Genomic DNA, 15,542 nt, shown 5'->3' on the forward strand with positions numbered 1-15,542 from the left:
TAGCTCCATGGGATGTTGACATAATATATAATGGAAAGGTTTCCTAGGCACACACTGGGTTCAAAATTAATGTTTTCCTACGATAGGGCTATTCACAGCCTCGAATACACCCACGGGCATCTTGAGTGTACTCGTATAAGATAAAACTGTAAATTTGGTAGGTCACAAATATTTCATATAGAATCATGGTCGTCTGTGGGGGGTGTGTTGGGAGTGGGAGGAGTGGATGGCAGAGAGAAGGAATCCTATTGCTAGCGTAGTGTTTCACAGAACACACGTTGGCAAGAGTTGCCCCAGGTCATGTGGGGTGTGCCGTGAAGATGGTGACAGTATGTGACTTTTCACCTAGGCTCTTGTGTCCTCCTAAAGGAACTGGCAAACACCCAGAAATTGTTCTCTTAGTAAGTGCTTTTTTTCTCTCTCCAGCCTAATCACTTAACTGATATTTGTTACTGCTATTAATAAAATTAAGGATGTCAGTCTTTATAGGAAGAAGGAAAAATGTTTTAACCCATAATTACTGAGACCAGAAACAAACAAACAAAATGGACCAGATCCTCTGTACAAATGGCCTTGCCTTGGGCAAATAGGCTTTCCCCCACCCTCCATTAAAAGGCAATGAAATGATATTTTAAAGAAAGTATCAAAGGGAATATATCTGAAAACTTCAACAATAACATTGAAAAATGAGGTAGTGTTAACCCTTTTGCCTCGATGGTCTGATATGTCCAAATGAATATATCCAAAATTTTTATACATAAAAATAATGTCATTTATACACAAAGCAGCTCAAATTGTTATTAAGTGCATAAAATGGTCAAAATATCAACTTTTTGTTTTTTGGGGATTTCTGACACATTTTTTTGGGGGAAAAGCTTGAAACCAATTAATGCAGCAAAAGAGTTAAGGATGACTGAACCTAATGACTATCTAATGACCATCAGGGCAGACTGTTCCTTCTGAACAGTTTCACAGGCTTCTAAAACTTATCACACACAAAACTGTTCTTCTCGCATTCTTATTTAATCGAAATGCAGTTTCCATGTCACGTCAGCCAGGAGGCTAAATAAGAGTCCTTTACTCCTCTCTGTCCCTCCTTCTTCAGCCAGCCCCCCCATCGATTGTCTCTTCAGTGTGTCCCACAGCCATGCCCCCTCTTCACCCTCAGCCATTGCCACAGTGCAGGGTCTTAGCCTGTGCATGGACAGGTGCCATGGCTTCCTAACCGCAGTTAGCAAGGGGGTGGGGGGGGGTGGGGAGGCAGCTCTTCCAGATAACTATGGAACTGTACATCTCTTTCCCCCTTTAAACCATGGATTACACAAAGATAAGGATGATGTCTTATTTTGTCCTCTTGTGCCCAGTAATTAACAGAGTACCTGGCACTTTTCATTAGGGAGTTATCACTGAATACGTTGAAGTAGGACCAAAAAGGAAAAATAAAGAGTGGAAAAAAGTAGACGCCTGATAGGTTTTATTACTGTCTTTGTAGTTCATCATTAGATATCCTCGGTGCTTACAGAACAGTTTGTACTTTGGGGGCATAACTGTGAGAGCTGTTAAAATTAAATACTTGAGTTTCCTTAAGTGGTCATAAGCATATTTAAATGTGCTTTTCTGAAAGTGATTCATTGTCAAAACCAGCAATTTTGATGAATGTCAAATGAAGAAATGTCAAATGGAGGAAAAAAATGAAATAAGTTTGTGGAATCCAGGACACACATTTACAATCATGGTAAAGAGTGAATAATATGAATAAATCATTTGGGATTAAAATTATCATCAGTAAATTCTCCAAATGTCAGCCATTCTATCATTACTAATACTGTTATCATTGTTAGTGAATAAAAGAATCATGGTTGATATACCAGACCATAAACTTGTAAATAATTCATTATTGAATTAATTTGCAAAGGAGTCATTATTTGGCCAAAATTTATCCAGAATAGTCTGTTGGGAATCCCTGAAAGTGGAGGAATGGAGCACTGAAGCACATGGCAGGTGCTGAGAAATAAACCAGCAGAAACAAGTATGAGGTGGAGGTGAACCAAAATGTAGGCCGTGGTCAGAGTAAATATAAGCAGACAGGAAGGAAGGAAGTAAAGGCCTGGAGGCTGGAAGGAGAGACACTGCCCTGCTATTGTGAAATATTGAGTGTCCTATAAGTAATAATAATAGCAAATAGTTATACAGCACTTGCCATGTGCCAGCTACTGTTCAAGTACCCTCACTGGCATTAATCAAATGATAATCCTCACGGCCTTATAAGGGGGTGCTACGATGAATCTTATGATTCTTATTTACAGATGGGGAAATGGAAGTACAGAGAAAGTAAGTCAATCACCCAGCTAGTAAATGGAGAAGCCAGGATTTGAACCTAGGCAAATGATATTAATAGTAGTTATATGACTGAAGTACACTGAAGAATATTTGAATTGCCATAAGGATATATTTAGTGTTTAATAATATACAATAACTAGTACAACTGGCATAGAAAAAGACAGATGGCACGCTTCTGGGGACCCAGGAAAGCTGCACAGGTGTGCATTGCATAGCATCTGAGCTGCCCTTCGACACAGATGATCATATCAGGGAAATCTAACATTAGTTATCAGATCCATCTGGACAATAATATACTTAGAGATCATTGTGGTATATTCATTAATATCAAAGCTTAACACTAATGAATCTTAGGCTCTGACAAAAAGTATGATGGCTTCAAAACCCAGCAGTTATTTTATTGCATCGATGGGCAGCTTCTAAGGGATATTTCTCATCACCAGCATGGCAGTAGTACAGGGTGTTTCAATAAATCTAAGGTACAGGGCCTGGCCAGGTGGCTTATGTGGTAGGAGTGCTGTGCTCCTAACGCCAAGGTGGCAGGTTCGATTCCCACAGGGGCCGGTAAGCTGTGCCTTCTACGGCTAAGATTGTGAACAACAGCTCTCCCTGGAGCTGGGATGCTGCGGGCTGCTGTGTGCTGCCAAGAGCGGCCGGCAGCCAGCGTGAGCAGCCGGCAGCCATTGTGAGCGGCCGGCAGCTGGCGAGAACTGCTGTGAGCTGCTGTGAGCTGCCCACCGATGACCGACTGTGTCAGCTGGGGGAAGCGCAAGGCTCATAATACCAACACGGTCCAGGGAGCTGTGTCCTACACAACTAGACTGAGAACAGAGGCTGGAACCGGAATGGGAATGGGAGGAAGAGGCGGAAGAAGGGGAAAGAAAAAATAAAAAAATAAATCTAGGGTACAGTTTCTTCCTCTTAGTTATGCTTAGCAGTAGAAGGAACCAAGAAATGGGTGTTGTTATAAATTAGAAACAATGTATCAGATAAAGCACAGCAGGCTGCCTATGAACCTCCTCCAACTCAAGATGTTGGCAACTAGAACCACCTTTTGCAAGTAAGCAAAGAAAAACACATGTAATCAATTGTGGTTTTTCTCTACTCCCACCTTCCTGTTCTAGTCGGCTGCAGATACAGAGTAATTTTTGTGCTTTAAATAGTAAGAGCTTTCTGTAATCTTGAACTGACATTCTTAGTTGAATGTAGCCAAAAGGGGAACTTTCAGCCAGTATGGTTTAGGGTGGGAGAGCTACCTCCATCTCCCTTCCTAACATGGGGATTCAGGAGGGAGGTCGGTCTCTAACAAATGCTGAGCCAAGGCACAGCAGAAGACACTGACAAGCCTGTCTTGGCACCAATCCAGACGTCATCATGGCGTGTGCACTTCCAGTACTTTCTGTGCAGGGATTCATGGTGCCTAACAAATGGTCACCCTGAAAATAAGGAGCAGGGATTCGGACCCCTAGAGTCCACGTTTAAATTATAATGATTCTAATATATGTAGTCTCCTACCGTGGGCCTCATCTGTGAGTGACTACTCAAAGCTGGAATTTTGACAAGCTTAGTGAAAGGTGTTTCAGTTCATCTAACAGGATTCTGTTACCGGACCACAAACAATAGCATTCTTTGGAAACTTTATTGTTATCTTCTTCATCTCTTCTGGGTAGCAAAAAAAAAATAATCATTCAGTAAATAATTATGGAGAATATTTTAGCAAAATAAAATAAATATTTCTAGTTTGAAAGCAAATTATTTTTGTGTTTTTAGAGGCTGCACATTTATCTAATTGCATGCATACATTGTTGCATTTGCTTAAAATGCTATGATAACAGTTGCCTTTTTACACATTTTATCGTTGCCATTCAGCTGTGGGACCTTTAGAAATATTGAATAATCTATAGTTACCTACCTTCAAGGCTTATTTTGAATTCACATTGCTTTTGAACTTTAAAGGCCTCCAGCAATATGCGTTTCCTGACAGTATAACATTTTGTAATTTTAGGGTAGCAGCAGAGGATGAGTCAGAAACATTGGCAGCCCATAGTGCATTTTAGTGAGTGACTCTAGTAAATGTAAACAAAATCACAGATCATACTAAGTGGAAACATTTCAGTCAGTTGCTGGGACTTTTGGCTGCTGCTGTTTTTATTAAGACAAACATCTGGAGTCCACAATTCCAGATGTTTAGAAATCTGAGTTGTAAGGGAGATCACTTGGGTACAAGTGTTTTTCTGGATGTTTAGAATTTGTGTAGAAATAACCTTGAATGTTTTGAAATTTAGATAAGGATGGAAAGGTTGGAAATTTTGGTTGGAATGGGCTTTAAAACAGCTACATATTTAGTTACTGTTGGAATCGAGAAAATGTATCTCATGAAATAACAACTAAAGATGTAAACACATGGAAGAGGAACTTGCCTAAGGTCTGTAGAATTCATGTGTTCAACAAATATTTATTAAGCATGTACTATGTGACAGGTGATACCCCTGGGGTACACCAGAAAACAAAGATCATTGCCTTCCCAGAGCCTATGTTCCCAGACAAGACACACAATAAACAACAAACAAAATAAATAATGTAGTTTCTTAGAAGGTGATAAGTGCTTTGGAAAAAATAACCTGTAAAATATAAGAGGAGCACTTATGGTAGGTAAAGTTGTCAGGGTAGCTCCTATTGACAACAGCTATCCCAGAGGCCCTGAGGTGTGCTTTGCCTATTGCAGGAACGGCAAGGAAACCAGAATGATTGAGTGGAGTGAGCAAGGGGGCGATCCTAGCACTGAGGTCAGTGGAAAGGGGATGAAGGCCAGATCACACACAGCCTGTCAGCCATTGTAAAGGGCTGAATTTTTACTCTGAGTGAAATATGGCGCCATTAGAGAATTTTAAGCCCAGGGGTGACATGATCAGACTTGGGCTATAAAAGGGATCGGTCTGGTCCTGGTTGAAAATATGAACTGTACTAAGGACAAGGGTTAGAGCAGGGAGACTGGGTAGAGGGTCTTGCTGCAATCCAGTTAAAGATTATGGTACTTGAGGCCAGAATAGTAGCAGTGGAGGTGGTGGTGGTAGATGGCAGGCACCAGAATTTCTTGATGAAGAGGATGTGGAGTGTGAGAGAAAATGAGAGCACTTGAGGATGCTTCCTCGTACATGAAGTTTCCATTCACTGAGATGGAGAAGACGGTAAAGGCAGTTGGTTTTGGGTGAGAGTTGGGAGATGAGGGAGTCATATTTAGGTATGTAGAGTGTGAGAGAGCTCTGACATACTAGTGGAGATGCTAAGTAGGCGATTGAATGTATGTATTAATATTTCTTGATTTCATTAAGCAAGAGATATGCTAGTTTTAATATAAAAATTTAAAAATTATGTTAAAAGTGCACAGCAAAATTAACCATCTTAACCATTTTAAGTGCACAATTCATTGGCATTAAGTACATTCACACTGTTGTGCTGCCATGACCACCATCCATCCACAGAACATTTTTCATCTTGCAAAGCTGAAACTCTGTATCCATTACACAATAACTTTGCATTCTCAAACACCTCCAGTTCCTGGCAACCACCATTCTATGTTCTGTCTCTGATTTTGACTACTCTGTGTACCTCATGTAAATGGAATTGTACAGTATTTTTGTTTCAATTGGCTTGTGTTGTTGAGCACGATCGCCTGGAGGTCACTCATGTTGAAGCATGCTTTAGAATTCCATTCCTTTGTAAGGTTGACTAATATTCCATTGCATGTGTATGCCCAATTTGAGGGACATTCTACAAAATGCCTGATCTTTAAAAACACCAGGGTCACACATGACAAGCAACGACTGATTAACTCACAGATTGGAGTACACTAAGGGAGACAATGAAAACTAAATGCAACATGGTATCTTGGATTGGATCCTGTGACAGAAAAAGGATGTTTGTGGAAAAATTGGTAAAATCTGAATGAAATCTGTGATTTAGTATTGCATCAATATTAAGTTCTTAGTTTTGATAATTATGCCATGGTTTTGTAAGATGCTAAATTTAGGAACCTGAGTGCAACTCTTCTGTAAATCTAAAATTATTTCAAAATGAAGTTATTTTGTGTTTTTAAGGTAGCTCTTCACTTCTGGACAATGTACTACTGAAAAGATTGTCTGCCCTAGAAAACTACTTCTGTCCTCTTAAATTTAAGAGATCCTTTTGTTCTGAGGAGTGGAGTCCATTGAGATATTCTGGGCTAGACACTTGGTGCAGTTGGGAGAGGTGTTATGGATGGGTGAGGCAGTGTAGACACAGCCAGAGCAAGGCCATAAAGATGCGATTTGAGGTCCTGGATACCATGGAATGAGATCAGACCTGAAGAATCAGAGAACTGATTGAACCTTGCTTTCGAATAGACAGCCAATGAATAAGTCCAACCTTAAAATGTGAATGAGCCATTCAAGAATGATTTGGCAAACGGTGATATGAAAGTCAGTTTGGGGAATACAATCAATAATGTTGTAAAGATTTTGTAGGGTATTTGATGGACACTTGTCTTATTAGGGAGACCATTTCATGGACAGTGTAGGTAGGCGCCTAACCACTGCACCGTACACCTGAAGCTGAAGCTGAATAATACTGAATGTCCACTGTAATTTAATATATAGTCACAGGCTGTAGAGAACAGCATAGGGGATAGAATCAATGGAATTGTAATAGCTATATACTATGTCAGAGGGGCAGTAGATTGGGGGAGGGGCGTCATCCCTTTGTGAGGGGTATAAATGTCTAAGTATTACATTGTTTTGTATACCCGAAACTAAAAAAAAGAATGATTTGGCAAAATGAACAACAAAACGTTTTGCAAATAGCAGACAAAGTCAGAGGTATTATCTGCCACTCACAAGTGTCCTGCAAAAGAAGATAAATAAATGAAAGTTAAGCCATAGGGGCAACCTCTCCAGTTGGAACAGGGAGCCTAATGCAGTCAAAGATGGGGCTGGATTAATTGAGAATATCTGAGGAGCCCTTGCAGTTTGCCTATGTCTGGGACATTCTTTTTAGGAGATAAGACTGAGCAAGTGAAAGTGAGAAACCCCAAACAGAGGAATTCAAAATAGTTAGTTAGGACCAGAGGCTAAAAAGATTACCAATACTGAAGAAAAAAACAGGATTCCTCCCCCTGTGCAAATATAATGTGACTAGTTGTATTTATGTCCAAGGTAACTGTTTAATTACTCCTTGGGGTTCTTCTCCTCCATAAATTAGAATCTAAAAGCCTCTATAACTGATACAAATTTTTTTGAATGGGTGGGCCATCTGGTTACAATTTCGCTTTCAATTCCGTTATGCAACTGGCACCCAAATAAGAACTATCTCCAAAAGTGAGTAGACGGAGTCAGTCATAAACAAGCAAGAAGTTTAACTTTTTGTTGCTAGCATCCAAGAAGTTAGAAGATGAAGTATTTAATGAAATGATGCTTCCTTTAGGCAAACATTCTTTACCTAGATGTGTTTGATCTAGATCAGTGGTCAGCTAACTTTTCCTGTAAAGATAGTAAATATTTTTAGTTTTGCAGCCACATATGGTCTCTGTTGCATATATCTGTAATTACTTTTTTTAAAAAAAAACCTTTTTAAGAATGTGTTTTCTGTCTTTTACCATATTTTCATGCTATGCAATAATGGCAGAAGTTTGGAGACTGATTTTAAACAATGATCTGAAATGAAATTTTTGGCCATGGATTTACTGTCATGAGCAAAAGATTTGTAATCATGACTTTAATGGGTTTATAAGAAAGTGAATTTGAAGTTGATCTCTTACTGAAGGCTTTTCAGCACATTCATGTGAGATAGTCTGTAATAAATGACACTTGTAAAACCTATTGTTACCTGTAAGTTTGCTATCCAGAAATTAAGTATGGAGTTTCCAATTTCAAATGATTATTTAAGACATGCTTTGTTTCTAAATAGGCTAATTATTAAAGCAGTTTCTTCTCTTAATAGTAGCAGAGATCTGGTTTTTTTTAAAGATTCTATTTCATTTGCTTTCTCTTTTATCCCATTAGCTGCCCACTTTTTATAGTTTTGTTTCTATAAATTGTCACTAAAGCTGCATTCTTGCTTTTACAGTGTCTCATTTTTTACAGTCAGTCACATTGCAGCTGAGCTGTGGTTTTTCACTGTTTGCCCATCCTTCACTAGGCCAGCAGGTGGCCTGTAGGATTACCAAACCATTCTTGGGAGTCACTGTGGAACAAACATTCTCCTGCCCCTAAAAGCCTAAGTGGTTAGATGATATGCCTTAGATTTTAGGGATATATTTTTCCTACTTCACATGGTTTTTCTAAGAGGATAGATAAAACAGCACATTTAAAGATTTGAGCTTTTACTTCTTCTGTTTACAATTTGAGTAATATGCTGTCAAATAATCTTCCATTAATCTTGCGTTCAAGGCCTTTGTCATATTTGGCTAAATAATGCTTATTCCAGCTGGCAGCTCATTTTAGCAGAATGGTATGCTTTATTTTGCTTTACCACTGGGTTTCTAACAACTTCTCAGACAATGCTTGGAATTACAATACTTGTAATTAATAGCTTCTAAAATTTGTTTTACCAAGATAAATTGTAAGGGGAGCACAGAAAATAATAAAGTAATAGTGTGGTTTTTAAATCAATATTATTTAATAATCAATTGAAATAAAAGGGAAATTTTTTACTCAATAGAAATTGGGTTTCATTAGCTTTTCTTGTTTTGAATAATAAACGTATTTTATCTCTAATAGTTCTCTTTTATAGCTATTTGGATTCTGTAAAAATGAAACTTTGTTTCTTAACCAAATTGTAGTTTCTTAAATGACATACTTTTATTTAGTGACAGTGAATTCTCTGGTAGAAATTTTATTTTCTCCTAAGTAAGGTCCAATCTGTTATTAATATCACCATGTCAACTAGATGAAAGGGAAATTTAATATGAGTATAAAAAGAACACATTGGCATATGGTTTCTTTAAAAGTCTCTGAAATTCAACATTTAACTTCTTATGTCAGAAATCAAACAAAAAAATCAATCTCGTCTCCGTCTATCTCATGATGCACGAGTATTTTAGTGTTTTAAAGCATATTTGGGGGTTCTGAGTTGTAAATATATGAGTGTTATCCATATAATCTCACCACTCTTTTTTCTTCTTTTTTATTTTTTTTTACATGGGTATTAGCTTATATATGTTGATTTGGAGTCGGAGTAAGCTACTGAGTGAGAGGAGTATGTGTGTGTATTTGTTCATTTCTCTTTCATTTTGTTCATTTCTTATTGAGCCATTCTCAGAGCCTTCATATCAGCTGTCATGTTGGTGCTTTCCTGCTTTGTTCTTTTGAGTAGCTCACTGACTGGATGCTGGAAAGGAAAGCTTTTAACAGATTAGCGCTAGGGCCCTCCCATCCTCTCCTTAGCCTGCTTGTCTGCAGCGTGGCAGCTGCACTCTGCCCTTTCCACGGCTCTGCAAGGAAAGGAGGTGGGTGTGTGCGTGCGCATGCGCGTGTAGCATTCTCTGTCAGTATGCATTGTAAGGTTTCTCAAGCACAAGGAATGAGATCTTCTCCAGGAAAACTTTCTCAAGGCCAGCACACATGGAGAAAGTATTTCTAGGCTTGGTCTTATAACTGTGATTGGTTTTGTTTTATGGAGTCAGAAGAAATTTAAGTCACGAGACATCGTATTGCCCCGCCTCTGCATTTACCTGCCCTTTTTTTTTTTTTGAACTCTCTCCCAGGCAGCAGTATCTGTCCAAAGACGATAGTTTCACCTTTTTTGAAAAGGAGCACAACCAGATTGGATGATAAGAATGTATCTGATGAAGAGGCTCAGGGAATAAATGGAAAAACGCCAGCGAAACACACGGCTGCAAGTCCAAAGCCACAAGGTACAGCTGTTCAGGAATTTTCTTTTAACAGGTTGGGTACTTTGTTCATCAATGAGGTCTACCCAGAAAGAATAATGGCCACTAAGAAAAAGGTTTAAGCTATAACTGGGAGGAATTGGGTGCGTTTATTTTTTCAGAAGAAAAGTCAGTCTGTGAACCTGCTCAGACAGAGTTATTTGCTCTGCTCCCAAAACATCTTATCATTACTCTCTCATGGTTCTTTTAATATTGCAGAAATTGGCTCCATGTCCCCTGAAGAGCACTGTGGTCTCTTCATGCATTATCTTTGACTTAGTAGCAGGCCTAACTTAACTTTTTGTGTGATAAATGCATAACAAATAAATGTGTTTGCAAGTACTGTCAGAAGGCATTATAACTTGCTAGCTGTCAGAGGATCTGTGAAACAGATCATTCCAAAACATTGCTTAACAGATTTAGCAAAAAGGTGACAACACTATTAAGGAACCCAGACTTGAAAAGCCTTCTTAGTAAAGTAATCACACAAATTAATGTGTCCCTCCATTCAGGAATGGAGTAGCCAACAAATGGTAAAACAATTACAATGGTAGAACTCTTTGAATAATTGTTTTGTTCAGTGACCATTTCCTTTTACAAATAAATTTCTAGTAAAGTGGGTATTAACTTTGAGGAGCACAAAATTATAATTTTGATGACAACAAGGCCTTCTGAAATGCAGTATAGAGCTAAGCTCCAGTGTTGTTTAACATGTAGTTTCTTCCTAATAGAGTTTTATTTACATTGGTAATGCTGAACAGTCAACCAAGAAACAATACTGAGAATTTGTAGAATGACTGTACTTTGGAAAAATCAATTTCTATTTGGTTTATTTTGTATTTGCTTTGGTCTTTTTTTCTGTTCTTGCAAGGAAGAAAGTATTATAGAAAATGCATTATAAAAGAGCTGGTGTTAAAGTTCTTATGTTTTAAAGATTTCTGAAAGAGACCCTTAAAAAGGATTTAAGATGGAATCTTCCACATCTTGGGATATTTTTCTTTTTTTCTCACTACTAGCTATATTGGTGGTATGAAGTACGGCTACGGTATCAAGCAAGGTGAAATAATTGGTGATTCAAATGAATAGTCCATTATAACTTTTCTTTCGACCATACACCTCTTTATAACATTGGTGTGAATATGAACATAGAAATGTTTTGCTCTTGATTTAATTAAGCTGCTTATTTGCAAACCACAAAATTCCATTTTGCTCCTTAGATCCAAGCTGACAAAAATCAAATGGTGTAAGAATGTAAAAAATGAATGCCATTTAATTTTATGTAATTGCCCAGATCAAAAGGAAGAATTTTATTATTTATAAAGCCTTTTTTGGGGAGCATCATGGCATTACTCTATTATTTTTCAGAGTTCATAGAGATAAAGTATAGTAGTGTCTTCCCTGAGCTACTATGTGCTGAAATAGCATATTCTCTGGGGAGACAGCATTTGACCTTGCTTTTGCTGTTTGTAGTTATATTAAAGTCAATATATTGTTCCTTAAATTACATATTTATTTCCTGTCTTGATTTGAATATGGGTTCATATATACATAACTACAATTTTACATAACTACAGGGACTATTTCTCGTTATAGCCATGTGCCACTTAACGATGGGGATACGTTCTGAGAAATGCATTATTAGGTGATTTCGTTGTTGTGCAAACATCATAGAGTGAATTTGCAAACCAAGATGGTCTAGCCTATTACACCTCTAGGCTCTGTGGTACAGTCTATTACTCCTACACTCCAAGACTGTTTGGCATTTGCTGTACAAAGCAACATGAGATTAAATCAAGCACAAGAGAGAATGATACAATCAAGAAACGCAGTAAACACAAGAAGTATGAGGGTGATGCCTGCAGCATAACAAGGCATACTGCTTTACAGCAAACTTTTTTTATAAGTAGAAGGAGTACCCTCTAAAATAATGATACAAAGTATAGTATAGTAAATACATAAACCAGTAACAATTGCTTATTACCATTATCAAGTATGATGTACTGTATGTAATTGTATGTGCTATACTCTGTAGGACTGTCAGTGCAGTGGCTTGGTGTACACTAACATCCCCACAGACACTTGAATAATGCGATAAGCTCTGATGCCCTGGCGGCTAAAACATCAATAGCCAATAGGAAATGTTCAGCTCCACTTTAATCTTAAGGGACTGCAGTCATACATTCGGTCCTTCATTGACCAAAATGTTGCTTTATGGGGCGTGACTGTGTTAAATAAATTACATAGAGTGTTTTATACTCCTTTTTCAAAATATTCTCACTTATTTTTGGCCCTTCTCTGGCCCCCGTAGTTAAAATTTTAACCCCACCCCCAACTCGGACATTTCATATTTCCCCATCCCTACTTTATTTTTTCTCATTCATTACAATCTGACCTACTATATATTTGACGCATCTCTGTTGGGTTTTTTCTGCCTGTTGCACTAAGGCTTCCCCCCATTCCTAGCACACAGTGCAGCACACTTTCAGTGATGCTTGTGGAATGAATCCCTTCTCCATCACCACGTTTGCACCACTTGCTTTGTTTCTGCTGTTCTTTGTTTACAACTTAGAATGAGTGTCATAAAAACACCAGTGTCCCTGAAGTGGGGCTACATCTTGGTATTGTGAGGTCTACTGCCAAATAGGTTGGGTACTACTTATTGACTTATTGACCAGTAATAAATGTTCCCCACCCTCTGGTGGAGAGAAGCTACTTTTCATTTCTCCAAACCCTTAAGAATATCTGGCTGACCAAGGCCGAGAAGGGAAGAGGATGTCAATAGGGACTCCTGTGCCCGTGGAGGGATTCTCACATGACATCTCTATTCCCACTGCTGTGCAAATCCCTTTCGAGTTATGAATGGTGACGCTGCTGAGGCTTCAACAGCCATTATACAATTTTAATTTAATTGAAGACTCGTATTCTAGACCAGTGGTTCTCAACTAGAGACAATCTGCCCTTTGGTATTGTCTGGAGACCTTTTTGCTTGATACAACTTGTGGGAGTTGCTACTGGCATCTACTGGAGGCTGGGGATCTGCTTGACATCCTACAGATCACACGTCAGCCTCCCCACACCCCCGTCCCAAACAAAGAATTATCCAATCTGAAATGTCAGCGATTTGTGAAACTCTGGTCTAGATCCTAAAAATAGTTAATAATGAAATCTAGTTGGATTGTTTCTCATGTGGAGTGCTAATAAGAGCACAGCTTCAATTTATTTTGGTGAGTTTTAAAAAAGGAGAGACAATACCGAATAACTTTATTAGTGTTGATTAGGTAGTAATGTGTCTGGAACAATATCAGGTGTATGTTTGTGTTTTTAATTACGAATAAGTAAATTTTTTCAAATAATTATAGTATATAAAAGGGTAAAAGTGCTAAATTTTAGATTAGAGATTAGGTAAGCTTGCATTTCCATCTAAATTGGAGTCCAGTACATTTAGAAATGGGTTCCTTTAATAGTTAGGGCTTATTTTCCGCTCAGCCTTGGAAAACACCCTAGAGCCTGAGAAAACAATGGTTTATTCACTTCATACCAATCCTCCCAGTCAAAAAAACAAATAAATTACTGAGCAACTTCAAATGTAAGTCTTTCTTCTCGTTGGCCACTTTTAATTGTCCTATTTCCTTCCATGCTAGACATAACTCAAAATAACTTTCTTAGCAATTAAAACTAATGTTTCTTTTTTTCTCCTAAAGGCTTTGATCCACAACATTCCCCATAGTTAATTATTTTGATAAAACCCGTGTACCCATGTATTGTCAATTCTCAATCATTAAACCTAAACGTTTGAAAAAGTTTCATGAACTTGGAAAGCCACATTGTTGTTTGTATAATTTAAGTAAATGTACTCAAACCTTTTTCATTTGCTTCTAAAGTAAAGCATTCTATGTGTACTGTTCCATTCCTAAGGTATTATTTGTTATAAACTGATAATGCATTAATATATAGCTAGCTATGGTTTTTCATAGTAAAATAAGAGTGATCGAAATGCAGTGGTCATCCCGAAACTTAAACTGCAATTAGTCCAAACTTAAACTGCAATTAGTGTCTCTTTTCATTCTTAATTAGTGTGAGTAGTTGGAAATTTTTAAATAATTAGATTGTGTAGTTCTATGTACTGTCTGTATAATTGGCTGTAATAGAGCCTATTTTATTTATAGCTATCTAGATATCTCAAACTTAGCATGTCCAAAATGGCACTACTGATCTTCCCTCCAAAAATTGCTCTACCTACTGTGTCAGTGGATGACAAATCCCATCCTTCCTGTTCAGGCCAGAGGTCTCAGAGTCATCTTTGACTCCTCTCTTTTTCTCTCAGACCTCACATTTAATCTATCAGGAAATCTACTTGTAAAATATACCTGGAATCCAAAGGTTTCTCACCGTCTCCTTCTAAACACCATTGTCTCTTGCCTGAATTTTTACAATAACCTCCTAACTCTTCTACTACCCTGCTCCCCCACGTTCTTAACACAGTAGCCCGAATGAGGCTGTTGGACTTTAAGTCATGTCATGTCCCTCCTCTGCTCAGAACTCTGCCGTGACTTCTTTCAGTCAAAATCTTTCCAGTTCTCCACAAGGTTGTACATTACGAGGCGCTCCCTCTGACCTCAATACGTACTCTTGTGTACCTTTGCTCCTTTGGCTCCAGTCTCACTGGCCTTCCTTAGTCTACGTGATGGAATGCTCTTCCCCAAATAACTCCCTCAGCTCCATCAAGTCTTGGTCAAATCAGAATTTCTCAAAGAGGCCCATTTTGAGCACCCTACTTAATACTGCAATCTGCCCTTTCTCCCTACTGCGTACACTCTAGATGCCCTCCATCTTGTTCTTTTAACCCCTCCCCATTTTTTCTTAGCACTTACAGCTTTTGATATATGATTTACTATGTTTTTGGTTTCTTGTCTTTCCTTTTGTTCATTGATATGATCAAGTGCATAGAACTTAATTGACCTATGCACTTGATAGTTAATAAATATTTGTTGAATTAATGAAAAAGTAAACATATTTTTAAAAACCCTGTACAATATAGATATGTAAGATTTCTGTAGGATATATATTTTGGCAATGTCAAGTTCTTAATGGTTGTATTAATTTATATTTCCTCTCAAAATGTATGAGATTTCACATTGCTTTATATCCTCACTGACATTATTATCAGATTTAAAATTTTTGGTTAATCTGATGGAGATGAAGTAGTATCATATTGTGGATTTAATTTGCATTTCCCTAATTATTAATGAGGTAGAACACTGATTTTCCTGTTTACATCCTTTTGGCTGTGGGAAGAAGT

General features: G+C 37.9%; 1 protein-coding gene across 5 annotated transcripts in view; it reads left to right on the forward strand.

Moving 5' to 3' along the window:
- The window catches only part of FGD4 (FYVE, RhoGEF and PH domain containing 4), a 183,534-nt gene that overhangs the window by 117,701 nt on the left and 50,291 nt on the right, over window positions 1-15,542 (forward strand). For all 5 annotated transcript variants that reach the window (XM_019736660.3, XM_074325842.2, XM_019736677.3 and 2 more), the window contains exon 2: window positions 10,079-10,228. In XM_019736660.3, coding sequence (XP_019592219.3) covers window positions 10,079-10,228 — 150 coding nt within the window. The remainder of the gene's footprint in view (window positions 1-10,078; window positions 10,229-15,542) is intronic.

This window comes from Rhinolophus sinicus, chromosome 1, assembly GCF_057876585.1.
Source record: "Rhinolophus sinicus isolate RSI-liver-muscle chromosome 1, RSI-T2T, whole genome shotgun sequence".
Taxonomy (NCBI): domain Eukaryota; kingdom Metazoa; phylum Chordata; class Mammalia; order Chiroptera; family Rhinolophidae; genus Rhinolophus; species Rhinolophus sinicus.